Genomic DNA, 16,094 nt, shown 5'->3' on the forward strand with positions numbered 1-16,094 from the left:
TTTTATGAAAATATTTTCTTGAGTAATGAATAGTACAGTGCCTAGAGAGCTTTCCATTTTTCCTTTGTACCAAATCAAGTCTTTGAGTTATTTAGTCATTTCAGGATACCTAATGGGAAATGTTGCCTTGTATATCATCACAAGTGGTTTTTGTTGTAAAAGGTTTACTCTTTTTTTTTTTTTTTTAACAGGCATTGCAGCCTCATTTGCTGTCAAGCTTTTTAAAGCATGGATGGCAGAAAAAGATGCCAACTCTGTTACCTCCTCTTTGAGAAAAGCCAACTTAGACAAGAGGCTACTTGTAAGTTGTCTGGGCAAAGGGTTGTATGTTTCATGCTTCTGCCTTGGCTCTGTCAATTGTGATGTAATACATAACAAATGCCCGAGTCTATGTCGAATTGGAACATGGTTCTTTTTATTTCTGTATTATTGGCAGATAGAAACTAATTACAGTTTAATCTTTGTTGCATAAATAAATGGAATGATAAAATTAAAGAGTCATAGGGAATACAGAGACTTTCAAATTTAGAAGTTTGTTGACATAGTGATAACATTTATCACAATTAACTCTTTTGCAGCTAATAACTATAGAAATTTAAAGTTTTAATATGAAATTTAAAGTCACATCAATCCCACCTAATTAGACATTTGTGATTATCTTGGGTCGTAGTTGAATGACACTGTCCTCAAATACACTTTAGTTTGTTAACAAAATAAAAGGTTAAAGAAGATTCCTTGTTTATACTAAGATTCCTTGGAAATACTTAGATATTTAAGAAAGCTAACAAGCTAATAGTAATTTGAAGCTCCCAGTATCATGATTGCTTGATTATATTTTTACTTCTTTTTGTATTTTTCAAAGAAAATCAAGAAAAATATTTTGTCCTCATAATTTCTATCTGCTCCCTGTAATTTGTTTCTGCCAGAAGCAACAGCTGTGTAGATGACAGAGATTGCTTCAAGTGAAATTGCTTTTACAATTTTAGGACAAAGTCTAAAATTGCAAGACATGCTTGCTATCTTCTCTTTACCTAATTACTTATCTGTTTTCTCTTCCATTGTGTTCTGTGCAAGGGTGTTGATTCATGGGATAATTCCAAATCTGGCTCATTGTAAACTCTTGTATTTTCAATGACTTAAAATTCCTTTATCTCTTGAGGTTTACCTAAAATAGCCCTATTTGGGTCTTGGAAGTCTTTAGAATATGATAAAGAAGAAAAATTAAGTCTAGATTCTTGTCAATTTCTGCCACTGATAATACTTTTCATTTAACTTATATTTATTAAGTGCCTGCTCTGTGCCAGGCACAGTCCTAGAAGCTGTGGAGCCAGTAGAGACAGGACAGAAAAATTTCCTGCCTTCATGGAACCTACTCTCTAGCAATGAAGGGTATATAGAAGTCACAGAAGACAAGTGAATAGGTTGCTGATGTGGGTGGAAGTTCATATGAAGGAATATATTCTTGTCCCTGAGTCTGTGGATTAGCTGTATCTTGGCAAGGCCCTAGCCCTTTCATTCTCGGTCCCAGGCTGAAGGAGCAGCTCCCATCTGGGCTATTCTGTCCTCATGGCAGAGGACAGGAACACAGGTGACTGAAGGGAGATATTCCGGTGCTTTAAAAGCTCACCTTCTTTCGTCAAAAGAAGTCATTGAGAAGCCTGGCTTGGGGTAGGAAGATTTAGTCCACTCATGGGCTACTTCTCCACCTGTGAAGACAGATACAGCAAGGAAGGTCTTCACTGAATACTTGTTTAAGGGAGAAGCGGGGGTGAATTATTAGGAACAAAGATACAATAACAACTTAACCACAAAAGACTCAGTTATTTCTTAAAGCATGGTTCCTTAAAGATGCCAATAGGCAGAGCTTGGTTAACTTAATTAGGTTACTTCATTAAAATTTTTTTAATGTATTTCCTTTTTGAAAAACACATATCATTTAACTGTTCTTACTAGGTTTCTTTGTCTACATACGTTTTGAACATGAAAAGCATAGGTAGCAGTTTCTACCAGAAACACCATGAGGACAGGGTGGTTGTGCCTTAGAACCATGCCTGCCTGATATCATGCCCCCCATCACTGGAAAAGGGAACAATGATCAAGACATTGGCTAGTAGCTTTTCTAGGAGCTGAAGATACTGAAAGAAATCAAGCAAGCAACCTGTGCCTTTATGGGGCTTACATTCTATTTCAGGGGGACAGGCAATAAACTAAATAAACAATTAAAATACGTGGTATAATAAAAAGTGAAAAACTAAATAGGGAAGCACTGAGGAGTGTCAGTGTGGTATGAGGAGGCCTCTCTGATAAGGTGACATTTGTGTGAAGAAGCGATCTGTTTAGATATCTCCAGGAAGAGTATTCCAGGCAAAGGCAACAGAAAATGCAAAGGCTTTGAGGCATGGCATGTTGTGGACAGCAAGAAAGAGAGAGTATTTAGTAAGAGCAAAACTGTAGGAGGTCAGGTCAGAGGCACAGCAGGTCCCCTATCATCTAAGAACTTTGGCTTTTATCCTGAGTAAGATGAGAAGTTTTTTGGAAAAGTCTCTGCAAAACGTGCATAATGTGATTTGGGGGTCTTAACAGGATCTCTCTGGCTGTTGCATTGGGAGCAGATTCAGGAGCAAGGGCAGAAGTAGGGAGACCTTAATCTAGGGATGAGGTGATAGAGGTTTTTACCTGGGTAGGATTTTTCTAACAAATGCAAACTATGTTCCAAGTTAGTAAAAGTCATGATATGATTTATACTGATTTTAGCTCAGTTTAATCAGAATAATAATTTTCAAGATGTTATGTATCATTCATAAGGACTGTGGTTATAGTTCATAAAAATAAATAAAAAACCACTAGTGACATGTGTGATGATGTCTTACTCTTAACTTTCCATCAGAATTTGCAGTCACATTCTCCCTAAATTGAGTATTGAATGCCGGCACGAGTAACAGAGTAATTATTGCCTTTGGGGTCACACAGCTATGTCCTTAAATATTTCTGGCTGCATAATTTGGGTCAAGCTGCTTAGCCTTGTTGAGACTTAGTTTATTTTTGTAGAAAAATTTCTACTTTTTACAATTATGAGTAAAATGCCCACCACCTCTTGATTCATAGAAGAAACTCAAAATTAAACTAGTTCCCTGCCCCCCCCAAATTTGAAAGGCCTCTTGAATGGTAGAATAAATATCAGTGACAGAATTTCAGTCAGGTATGAAATGTTTGCTTTAACATGAATGTGTGTTTGATAGCTGCTCCCACCAACTCTGTTCTGACATTTTGAAACTGATGACTCAACAAGGCAAATTATGGGATGATGGTACAGAGAATACTGAAATTTGAGTCATGACAGAAGCCATCTGGCTATGTCCCTCTGCTTGGTGGCAAACTCGTTGCAGATCTTTCTTCTGAGATTTTTATTGAAGCCACATAGCCATTGGCCATCTATATATGCAAATCTAACCATCGTAAAAGTTTGGATCTATTTTGTAGACTCTGCAGCAGTCTGAAAAATGCGAGAGCTTTGAAAATTGCCTTCCTTTCTTAGTTGGGTGTTGGCGTCACACAGGGTTAGAACATGACTAAGTGTTCCTGAGACTCTGCCGAGCTGTGTAAGGTGAAATGGAAGTGAGGTGAAAATATGAGGGCAGCCGTGGTGTGCTGCTCTTTTAAAAAATTTCCAACAGAATTATGTAATGAATTGAAGAGATAGTAGGGCGGATTTAGATTAGATCTCGCCATGAACCTAATTTAGAGCCACCATCGTTAAGAGATACAACAAAAATTCCCTTTAGCTCTGAGCTGTTATTTTAGAATAATAGCAGCATTTTCCTTAATGAAATGCTGAATAGAAGCCCTTGAGATGATAATAGTCAATGTTGTTTTCCTCATATTATCTCAGATCATTTCAGCATTACTAAAACTGGCTTTGGTCTGTTAACTCATAGTTAAGGAAACAGTGTGGTTAATGATTTCAGTTTTTTCTAGTCAGTTTAAAATAATCCCAACGTTATTCAGGGTTATCATCTTATTTGTACTTAATTTAGCAAATTTAGCTCTGTTTTTGTACATGCTACACTTTGATTAAAGTAAAAGAAGAAGTAAATAGCAGTGCCAAATGAGTGAAACTAGTTTATGTAAGTTGCTTAGCATTTTTTATTCTCTTTCTTTGTCAAATTGCTTAATTTTGGAAGGTACCTTAGCAGATGCTCAAGAAATATATCCGAGATTTATTCTTTTGAAAAACTCAATCCTTCTTCTTTTCTTCCAAATATGAGATACTCTAAGTGCTCTCTTAATATGAAAGTGTTGTTCTTTATGCTTGCTGAAATGTGAATGGCATGTCGTATAACAGTCTCTCTTCTTTTCTCTCCCAGGAGCTCTTTCCAGTTAACAGACAGAGCGTGGATCATTTTGCTCAGTACTTCACTGACGCAGGTCTTAAGGAGCTCTCCGACTTCCTCCGAGTCCAGCAGTCCCTGGGCACCAGGAAGGAGCTGCAGAAGGAGCTCCAGGAGCGTCTTTCTCAGGAATGCCCGATCAAGGAGGTGGGGACCGTGGACTGACATCACTGCAAACCCGTTTAGCCAGACGGATGATGTAGCCTGTGCAGCACAAGCTTTACCTCCCTTAAGGAGACCTCCCTTTGTTTATTGCTATGAACTTGAGGCCCTTTTCATACCATTTAAGTGAGCTCGATTTCAAAGTATCAGACTCCTCCAGGATGTTCCAGAAAATAATGAGTATTTCCACACAAGTGACTTATTTAACCAGGTTGCTATGGTTGTCAAAATGTTTCATCTGTTGAATAGATTTACTCTCCACTAGCAGTATATACCTCGATTTATGGTAGTTTTCCCATTTTATTGCAGATTACATAATATGGTTAAGTATTGGGTTAATATATATAGGTTTTAATTTTAAGACATAAAAGGGGTGATTCTGCATTCATATCATGGGTAAAGACCAGTTGGACCAGTGGCTCACTGGATCCCACTCATAATAGTTGCGTATTCACATAACGTAAATACTGCCTTTTTGTATAGCTATCATTCTTACGGCTATGATTGTATCTTTTTTTTTTTTTTTTAAGTCCTGCCTGAAGAAAACTTCCTGTTTGAACTTTAAAAACTTTTACATGATAATTCAAAAATTGCATGAAGAGTCCTTTCCTTTTGCCACTTACTCCCAAGTCCCAAATCCTCACTACCTTGCGTGCTCACAGCCTTGCAAGGTACCTTTTGCGGTTTAGGACTGGAGAATTCCAGACCGATGCTGTCCAGCAGGTGGAGTTGTTGGTCCTAAGTCTCATGGCGTTAAGGTCAGCAGTATATTCAGTAATCTTTCTCCAAGCAAACAACTTGAACATGATTTAACATGGGGGAAAAAAAAGCAAACCAAATAACACTGCGATACCTTTAGGTGCAGAGATGTCACCTTTCTTTGCAGCTTTCCCCAGCCCAGCTGGGGGACTAGGACTTCCCAGTTCCTTCTGTTCTCAAAGGCTGCTTAACCCACAGCTGACCCCTCTGTACCCCAGGTCAGCAGGAAAGAAAGCAACGTATTTTCATTAAAAAAAAGGAAGGGAGAAAAATAGCTGTACTACTCACAAAGTAGTACACGTGAGATATATTGATATTATGGTTTTTAATCACTTCTGAGGCCCTCACCTCTATTTGTGATTCTATTCAAAAGGAGAAAGATTTTTCCAAACAAATTTAATATAAGGTATACTGTTAGGCAGATTTTATTCCATACGATCAGGTTTCAGGATACATTTGCATATTTAAAAGTAATTCTGAAGGAAAAATAGCCTGCTCAGTGTTGCTGCTTTGATATGTATCATATAAAAAAACAGTCTTTGCACTTTACAGTTTATTTACATGAGGCATGAGGATCATCAAAAGAGATAATTAGGGAAGAGATATGGGAACATATGTATATGTATAACTGATTCACTTTGTTATAAAGCAGAAACTAACATACCATTGTAAAGCAATTATACTCCAATAAAGATGTTAAAAAAAAAAGCGATAATTAAAGAATAAATTGCAGAGAATGCCTTGTACAAACCCAAGACATTTTTCAAGAGGTTTAAAGTTAAGGATCGGAAGTAAAAATTCACAGCTCTGTTGCCTTCTTCAAACCCCAGAAAGTCAAACTGTCTTAAATAATCTTTGCCCTGCTTTACGCAAAGGGGTTCCTGCCTGTAAAAGAATAGCCCCTAAGAAACCACGATTCTCTTTTTTTATTTTCCATTATCCAGCACCTCCTGGCCAGAGATAAGCCTATTACTTTTGGGACTAAAAATAAATCTGCTTTGAGAACAAATCATTGTGTTTTTCCTGCCTCTCGTAACTTGAGAGTATATGCCAGGAGGGGAGGAACTGAGCAGAATATTTGTCTGCCCCTAACCTTCTACTGATCGGGCACAGTGAGAGAGGAACTCCCCATCTGTCTGTTACTCTCTGACTCCTTTTTTTGGTGAAATTTAGGTGGTGCTCTATGTTAAAGAAGAAATGAAGAGGAACGATCTTCCAGAAACAGCAGTGATTGGACTGCTGTGGACCTGTATAATGAACGCTGTGGAATGGAACAAGAAGGAAGAGCTCGTTGCCGAGCAGGCCCTCAAGCATCTGAAGGTACAGGGTCCCAACAGTGCGCAGTCTCGGCTGCAGGCCAACTGCAGCTCTTAACAATGTGATGGATGGGTTCTAATCATAATTCGCCCACACTCAGTCCAAACATGTACTTCCTAGTGTTTTTCTTTTCAAATTTGCCACTACCTAAAATGTTTCAGATGTAAGAGCTTATGAAATACCTAAGGGTAAGTTCTTACTAAAAACAATGTCAGAAAATCCACAGAATAGTCATATATTCAATATTTAAAGGGAAATATAGTCTAACTGTTGGTTCTCCTTCTACATGACAAAAATTCTTAATGAGTATTTTTTAAGTAAACTACAAGCTGACATTAGAATTTGAAAACTGAGTGGTGGAAGAAATCAACTGATTGTGTAAATTGTATATTTTTTGTGGGGAGATACATATGTTTTTGCTTTTATTGTCCTCTCCCTATAAAAGTGTCTTAAGACAAGTGGAAGACTTAGAGCCTGCCTTCAGAGTTTACACTTGAATTGGGAGGTCAACAGGTACCTAGTTTAAACTAGGTAGGATGTAAATTCAGATAACTCTCAGTATTTAGGAGGACAGAGCAGTGAGTAGCCTATGCAGGTTAAGTTGACCAGGGAAGGCTCAGAGGTGGAGTTAAGTGTTGAGCTGAGTAGGTCTTAGAGAAAACAATAGCCAAACATCAACAACTGGAAGCCAAGGTCATTTGGGATGAAGGGAACAGTATGAACAAAACCATAAAGATGAGATGTGAGGGGTCTGGGATGTTTGGGAAGGAGACGCCCACTCTTCCAGTGGCAGAGCCACACGTCAGTGGTGGAGGGGTCACAGCAGCCCTGGCAACCTTTGGAACTTAGGAACTCTGTCTTATTTTCACAGGACCCATTAGACAGACACAGTAGCATAGCAGTTATCTTTAACATAGAATTTCATATTTGGTTTCTTTTAGTGGGTACAGTGAGAGAAATCTGATAAGGTGCAGGGATAAAAAATTCATTTTGATTGGTCACAATATTAGAATAAGATAATCCTCAAAGTGAAGATTTTCTAAGCAAACCTCCAGATTATTGTTATGATTCAAGTGGTGTCAGCCCTGCACCTCCCACGAGAGTAAATGGTTTTACTCCCCACTTCTGTTCCAGCAATACGCTCCACTCCTGGCTGTGTTCAGCTCCCAAGGCCAGTCAGAGCTGATCCTCCTCCAGAAGGTTCAAGAGTACTGTTATGACAACATCCATTTCATGAAAGCCTTTCAGAAGATCGTGGTTCTTTTTTATAAAGGTGTGTATCCATGTCGTCCTGCCACTGTGTTTCTATGTTTTGTTGAAGCTTTTTGAGGGACAGAGTAGGGGGTGAGGCAGAGGGGGATATAGGTTAATGATAGTCTTTGAGTTTTAGTGATGCAGCCATATTATGTAGAGAGAGAAGGTGCAAACACCATAGACATGCGTGGCCTCAGGAACCAGCCTGATTAGGCCCCTGTACACTTGTCACTGGTGGAAATTGCTAGAAGACTGGTGATGAACTAATAATTTTGGTGGGGAGGGATGGTGAAAAAGACTGTAATTACAAAAAATAAGGTCTGTTTTTGAATTGTAAGGATTAGCTATAACAACGATGATTACCAAATGTTTACATATAGTATGTGCATACCTTTTCAGATGCCATAAAGCTGACTTTAAAACTACTGAAATAATTAGCTTTTCACTTTGTATTTTAGTTATTTGGCCCAGCCATTCTCCTGTTTTCCAAGGAAATGGCTATTTTTAGAACTTCACATTTACTGTCTTGTTATTGTATTTATAAGGATTAGGTTGCCATGACAACTGGCATAGCCAGTTTATTAAAAATGAATGCTATTAGGGTTTGTTTTTTTTTTAAACATCTTTAGCTATTAGGGTTTTAACTGATCTCAATCTCTATACCTGTAGTATATAAAAAAAAATGATCCTGGACTCTTCTTTGGTCTAGGTTTTTGTAGTTTTATGAGGCGGGGGGAAAGGAGCACTTAAAAAATGATACGTTTTGAACATTATAAAATGTTTATTAGCAGTTACTGCTATCTTAAATGGCATAACACAGAAAAGGCTAAAGTATAAATTAATACCAACCAAATGTTTCTTTGCTTTTTGATGTGTTCTTAAATTTGTCTATTTTGAATGACAAGTTGGGCATTTGGAATGTAAAAATTTTACGTTACTGATTACTAGCTATTTTTAAAATGTTTAATAGCATTTCACTAAGAGTTTTAATTGGCTCTCCAGATTCTTCAAATGCATACATCTTGCCCACAAGGGTTTGGGTGATCTTTTGCTTTCTCAGCACTAAGGTATTTGGCACAATTTTCATTATCAGTGGGAGACTGTGATGACTGCCAAGTCCCATTTGAAATTCAGTAATAGGTGTTTTTCTGTGGCCAGATCTGAATTGACCCTCTTGGATGTGGTCATGAGATAGCAATGTCTTAAGTCTAGGTGACCCATCAGAACCAAACCTGCAGGTCCTATGGCCAACCCACCTGTGGTACCCAGGAGCCAAGAAAGAGAAGCAGCCCCCCACAGCCAGTGGCCATTCTGTCCACACCGGCCACAGCTGGCTCCATTTTAAACTGGTAGAGAGGCCTGTGGGATAGGTTTCACATTCGCTTCATGAGTGGTCAATATTTTCCACTACAGAAAAGCAAACTGTTTATAAACTAGCTGCCTAAACACATAATACCTTCCTTGTTGTTTAGTAGCCAACCCAACCAAACAGTGTCTCTTACCAAATCCTTGTTTTTAACTGAGACGTAGTTGTTTGAGCCTCGTCTGCAGCAATACCTCATTTCATTATTATACTTAATTCAAACAAACAAAAAATAAACTGCTTTTTATCAGTAAAGGCATGTAAGTGGCATATAAACTATCAAAATCCTATTCTTCAAATTTCTCATTTTAACCATTAATGAATGCCAACATCCTTCCCCATTAAACTTTTTATAACAACTACTAACAGCTAGCAAAACTGATTGCTTTGACTTATTTCCTATTCTTCAGCCCCAAATGTTCAGGAACAGTGACCTGAAGTTATAAAATAACCAAGCAGTGGGCACTGAGAAGTAAAAAGAAGAGGCATTAGCTCTTCCTTAGGCCGTTGATTCACTAGGTAGTCAGCTTTTAAATAGATTGTTTCAGTTGGTAAGGTCTGTGGCAAGTATGAGCAGGCCCAAGGGAACACAGGAGGATAAGTGTCAGTAACAGTTTTATTCTGACTCAGTTATTTGGAAATGAAATCAGGAAACTTTTACAAATGGAAACCTAAACTGTATCACTGAAAAGTTAAAACTAAATGTCATTTTCTAGGTAATTTCATAATCTTCCACAAAATTATACATACAGGCTGTTTTTTTTTTAGTAAAGTAATTGCATTTTTTCTCTTGAGAACATGGAACCCCCAAGGAATGATTGTTCCATACTACTGTTAGGAGAGTTACTGTGTTTACCTTCCTTTTTGAATAGTACTTTTTACTTTGACCTTATTTCATCCAACAAACACTTGTGCACCTGGACACATATATTTCATTTGTTTTTATGAGGATTTGGGTGCTCTTGTGTATTTCATATGCCTACGAAGGCTTGAGGACAGCATGTATTAAAGCACTCCTTTCCCAGGGCTCGTGTGCATGTGACTCACCTGGAGAGCTTGTTAAAACAGATTCCCCAGGGATCCTGATTCAGTGGGTACAGCATTGGGCCCGCAAATTTGCATTTTAACAAATTTCCAGGTGTTGCTGTGACTGTTCATCCGGGACCACTGGTCTAAAGGGTATTGGATGCCAGAAGTGACAAATCCCATGAACTATGGTAACATGGTTACGATTATACTTATCATTAATTCCATACACACATATACATTTTACAAATATCAGATAGTGTCTTGTTTGTTTCTTTTATCTAGTGATGTGGATCCGTTGACATTTTGCTTTCAAGCAGGTTTTCAAAAATGTAATGGAAATCATTTCTTCTTTCCCATTTTAAGTCTCTATTACATACACCCACCTTACTGTATTTCCAGAACTTGAGGATAACAGAAACATGAGGGTATGATTCCTCATGTCCCCTTTGAAAACCTAATTACTTAAATGAATGATATTATTAAAAGATTTTTAGATGTTTTATATAAAAAACAGTGGAATAAAAATGAATAAACTTTAAATAATAATGCTTTTCGGCAATGAAAGGAGAAAGTGGTGATTGGTCACTTAGTGAAGATGTACTTTTTGTACTAAAATCTAGATTTTTATATTTCTAAGGCAGTAGGAAAAATAGTAAATCCATCACTACTTTTTTTTTTTTCCATCACTACTTTTTAAATATCACATTATTCACTTTCTAAAATAATTTTCTTTCTTCCTGAAGCTAAGTACCATAGTCTCAGCATGTAGGTCTGAAAAATATATAACTACCTTCTCAAGTACCATTGGTATCTCTATCATGGCTTTTATTGTTTGCAGATATTTCTTAGGTTAAATTCTGTTCCTCACGCACATTTTTCTAAAAGAAGTTTCTTATTCTTGTTCTAAAAAAAGGTTATTTGCCTTCTCACCATATAGTGCCAGCTTTCTTAAGGTAAATTATTTTTGACTTGTGTCCCTATGTGACACTGCTAATAAAAAGTACTGAATTTTCTAAGTTCCAAGTGACACAGTTTTCAACTTAAATATTTAAATAACTAACGTTACCTAAAACTTTGCAGTTCTCAAACCACTTTTACAATATTGTCTCTCTGACCCTCATGAAAACCCAAATTTTGAATTATAACTCTACACATTGAGACATATTTAGTTTTTCTCATCAAGTTCATCGATTTGTACATTATACATTTATTGAATGCAAACTAGATGGCAAGTCTTATGTTATTAAATGCTGGGAATGAGATGATGAACAAAATAGTCCTTGACTTCCTAGATTTCAGAGTGTAGAAGAAAATCAAGAATCATAATCACCCTGTCAGTGGCTAAAATAAGGCTCATACAGATAGATGCTGATTAGGAGTGAAAGGATGATAGAGGAGGGGCCCCAGCTCAGAGCTGAAGCTAACTTGGAGAAAGAAAAAGGAAGCCTCTCAAGGGACACAAGTATTTCACCAGAGATGATGAAGAAGTTGGCCACGTCGAGGGGAGAGAAGTGTACTGTAATGTGAGGGGGCTCTGTGCAACTGTAGAATGTCTTCCTTTCTTGCTGTACTTTTACTGATCCTCCGTATTCCTAGTATGCATTTTGGGAGATCCCAACACTTTGTCATCTTCATCTCCCAGTTATAATGAACTCCTCTCCCTACTTTTCCTTAGTGGGAAAAAAAAGTTCTCTCTCTTCTTCATTTGTCAAGGAGTTCCTTCCTTTTTAGATTAGACTTTTCCCTACACAAAAGTCGACTTTCTTTTTGGTGTTCGTGCTTTGCCTCAAAGTTGCCCTGTGTGGGTGCTTATGTCCCTTCTTTATTATTTATTCCCCTGGGACTAGAAATTTGGTCTTGCAGCAGGTGTTTATTACTAAATTAGGTTCTTCTAAGAACTCAGCTCTGCACAGTTTGTCTGATTTTCAGTGGATGAGACATCCTATAAGTTTTACCGATCATGTGTCGTCCTTTTCACAAGCACAGTCACTGACAAGGATTCTAGTAGTTGCATGGCCTCTTTCGGCCTCTGTGGGGCAATAAAACTCTCAACCTTCAGAGAATGAGCTCTCAACCTTCAGAAGGAAAACCTGAGACAAAGAGTATCGCTAAACTACACTCTCTGTTGCCTTTCCAACCTGTACATTGTGTCATAACATGATTCATGAAGGCGAGGAGAAAAAAGAGAATTTCTCTTTACATGTTTAATTCTATGTTTTGTTTTATAACATTAACAATAGCAGTTATATAGTACATGCATATAATTTATAAAACAAAAGATACACATATGTTGTGTGTACACACTCAGAATTGTCTTACTGATAGGGGAGCATGATCAAAACAGTTTGGAAATTATTGGTCTAAATCACAGGCATTTTAAAGATGTCATAAAAACAAATTATATAAACGGGACTTTAAAATTCCATGTTTGAGCTAATTAGCATTCCTGAAAGATTTCTGCAAAGCCATCTTACCCAGTAACAGGTCACTTCCTTGAGCTGTAAGGCATCTGCTCCTCATTGCTATGGAAACTGGACTTTGATGGCAAGAGGCAGGAGAATCCTTTCATCATTGTGAGTGGGGAGTGTGGAGCTGGAAGCACAAGAAACTAAAAGACTAGAAGCTAAGAGTAATTCCTTAGGGCTCCTGATTATAATTTTTATGTCTAGTCCTTATATATGAATAAATCCAGACTTCCTTCTTCCTTTGCAAAATGTAGTGTATTTAATGACCAAAATAAAAAATAAAACAAACTTTATATTTTCTAAAACCAATCATGTGCATTTTTAGTCAATTTGACCCCTTCAATTGAATCCAAGAGCCAATTATTAATTTTAAGAAAACAAAGTTTTTGTTATGAAAAGATCACTGATGTTTTGAATGAAACCAGTATCAAATCATTTCTCTTGTTTTCATAAGTTAAAGGTATATTTTAACTGCAAAAACATCATTAGAATGATTTATCAGCATTTGCAATGGATTGGGCAGGCGTTGGGGACAATAATAAATCCTTTTTATCTGTTTTCCATCTCATTTCCCACACCAAAATCCCAAAAGATAACCTATTAGAACATTGGCAAAGTCTGTAGGCTATTTTTTTCATATTCCCCTTTCTATTCTTAACATTAAATATTCTAAATTAATGGTAACTTGAGGGTATCAAGGCATATTTGTGGAATTTAGAGTTCTAGGTAATAGTTAATAGATAACACTTTTTGTTTCTCTCCTAACAGTGTACAAGGAAAACATTACTCATGTGATTTAGATATTGTGCTGTGGGAAAGTAAATTTAGGACTTAGCGATAGAGTAATGTAGAACTTTGGATTATGTGTGTATTGGTCCCATGGTACACCCAGGAAGCTCATCATTATATTTAATTATTAACATTATTATTGCATCCTGTCTACATTTTTTTCATTTGCTTTTTTTTCCTCCTAAAGTAAATCGCCTTAAAAGACCAGTCATTTGTGGTTGCTGCTTAATCAAGATGTGTTTGCAGTTGGTGGCAGGACACAGAGTGTTCTGAAATGCTAGAATTGCTGATTCATTGGCAAAATTACAAAATAACCTAGTTTCCTACCAGCAAATTAGCACTGTGAGATTTTCAAGTCCCAGTCCCATCACCATCACTACCCTAACTACTAAAATACATAGGGCACTGCGCTGTATGGAAATAAGCTTGGTTCTTGTCTTCTGATAAGTTTCAATACGAATTTCTTTTATAAAAGAGCTTTAATATTTGAAGTGATTGCTTTCTATTAAACTGTAAGACATGAAGTTGCTTTAAAACATGACATGTATGTGGTAACTTTGAAACCTTTGATTTGAAATTGCAGCTGATGTGCTGAGTGAAGAAGCGATATTGAAATGGTACAAAGAAGCACATGTTGCCAAAGGCAAAAGTGTTTTTCTTGACCAGATGAAGAAATTTGTTGAGTGGTTACAAAACGCAGAAGAAGGTATGATTCCATTTAACAACTCGGGTGACCATTTAGCAAATCCTTTCTCACTATAATTCAAAATAGCTCCCCCCTCCACAGACTTTTCTTGCCTTCCTAAAACTAAAGTTCTGAGGTGTGTTCCATATCAGACATTTTGTCCACCTCTTAGCCTTCCTTTCTGAATCAAGGCAATGAAAATTTCTGCAAGATAAACAAAACAAAACCAAAACCTCTTAAATTATCCCTAATTTAAGGGACAAAGAGGAAGAAATAATCAGCAGCTGTGAAAGGAAAAAAAATACATTTGGCTTAATCACATTTATGGGATTATATCGATTTTTATAGCACCTTTACCAGTTGACTGGTGTTTAAAATGGCAATACAAGTTGGAAGAACAATAATGATGAGACATAATCCAACTAAGCATGAAAAGTTGCAGATGCAGAAAAATATAAATAGTTTTAGTCACCAATAATATTTCTGAGCACGTTGCATTTTTAGAAAGGTAATTTCGTTTAAAAGCAAAAAGGAGCAAAAGTTTGCTGCCTGCCCTCATATATGACTCTCTTACCTAGTAAATGGATGCCTAGGCAAAAATGTCTTTTTAAGTGGGGGAGGGAGATAGAGTAGAAACTCTTTCATGACCTTATTTAAATGTGTCTCAGAAGAAATGACCTGACTTTTCTCTTTCTTCTCTCCTAGAATCTGAATCTGAAGGTGAAGAAAATTAGACGGCTCAAGAAGCACAATACCTAGGTCACCACACAACACTCTTACTGGGAATGCTGAACCATTTGAGAAGAGAAACTTGGCTTCTGTTTTCACAAAGGAAAAAAAAAAAATAGGATAGGCTTCCCTTGTGCAGAGGGGGAAATGGTTTTTGTTTTTGTTTTGTTTTTAAATGGAGCCCTGAGGCATCAGCTATTATACTTGGGACTCTACCTCTCACTCACTATATGCTAACTTAAAGCCATTCAGCAGGGAGTCCAGCAGGTGTCTGAAATTAAATACTCCACAGACCCCTCTTTTTTAGCTGTATTTTTCAGGTACTGTGTGGTGAATGCCCCACTGGTGTCTATTACAGGGCCGCTTTGGTAGTTGTGTATCTGCTCGTGTATGTGATTTGACAAACCAGTTTTTTAAAATAAATGGCTTTTTAAAAATCTGGGCTTATATTTTCAGAGCTTTTATTTCTTTACTGTCTTGACTTCTTACACAGATGACATTTCAGTGTTAGGCTTTTTTTTCCCATCCAAAATGCTGAATTGTTCTTGTCTATGGAAACCCTTCTGTTCCTTTTATCATCATAACTAATGCACTTCACTTATCTTTGTAGTGAAATATAAATCAACCCCAAAATACAGGCACATAGCAGTAATATCAGGAAGTGATATTATTAATAATAATTATTATCTATATACGAGAATGTCATTTTCATTACACAGGAAATAATAAGGACAGAATAACTGCAGCCAAGAATGACTGGAAGTCATAGGATAAAGAACTTTAAAAGTATTGACTCGGGCTTCCCTGGTGGCGCAGTGGTTGAGAATCTGCCTGCCAATGCAGGGGACACGGGTTCGAGCCCTGGTCTGGGAAGATCCCACATGCCACGGAGCAACTGGGCCCGTGAGCCACAACTACTGAGCCTGCGCGTCTGGAGCCTGTGCTCCGCAACAAGAGAGGCTGCGATAGTGAGAGGCCTGCGCACCGCGATGAGGAGTGGCCCCCGCTTGCCGCAACTAGAGAAAGCCCTTGCACAGAAACGAAGACCCAACACAGCCAAAAATAAAAATAAATTAATTAATTAATTAAAAAAAAAAAAAAAGAGAGTCTTACTTTAAAAAAAAAGTATTAACTCATCTACCCCAATATGGTAC

The 16,094-nt window shown here is 37.3% G+C and overlaps 1 protein-coding gene across 3 annotated transcripts in view; it reads left to right on the forward strand.

The window, feature by feature from the left end:
• BZW2 (basic leucine zipper and W2 domains 2) overlaps window positions 1-15,379 on the forward strand; it is a 57,750-nt gene extending 42,371 nt beyond the window's left edge. For all 3 annotated transcript variants that reach the window (XM_036862847.1, XM_036862848.1, XM_036862846.1), the window contains exons 7-12: window positions 192-301; window positions 4,365-4,535; window positions 6,483-6,629; window positions 7,761-7,899; window positions 14,110-14,232; window positions 14,917-15,379. In XM_036862847.1, coding sequence (XP_036718742.1) covers window positions 192-301; window positions 4,365-4,535; window positions 6,483-6,629; window positions 7,761-7,899; window positions 14,110-14,232; window positions 14,917-14,945 — 719 coding nt within the window. In that variant the 3' untranslated portion in view covers window positions 14,946-15,379. The remainder of the gene's footprint in view (window positions 1-191; window positions 302-4,364; window positions 4,536-6,482; window positions 6,630-7,760; window positions 7,900-14,109; window positions 14,233-14,916) is intronic.
• Window positions 15,380-16,094: the final 715 nt, after the last annotated feature.

The sequence above is a fragment of the Balaenoptera musculus genome, chromosome 9 (assembly GCF_009873245.2).
Source record: "Balaenoptera musculus isolate JJ_BM4_2016_0621 chromosome 9, mBalMus1.pri.v3, whole genome shotgun sequence".
NCBI lineage: Eukaryota > Metazoa > Chordata > Mammalia > Artiodactyla > Balaenopteridae > Balaenoptera > Balaenoptera musculus.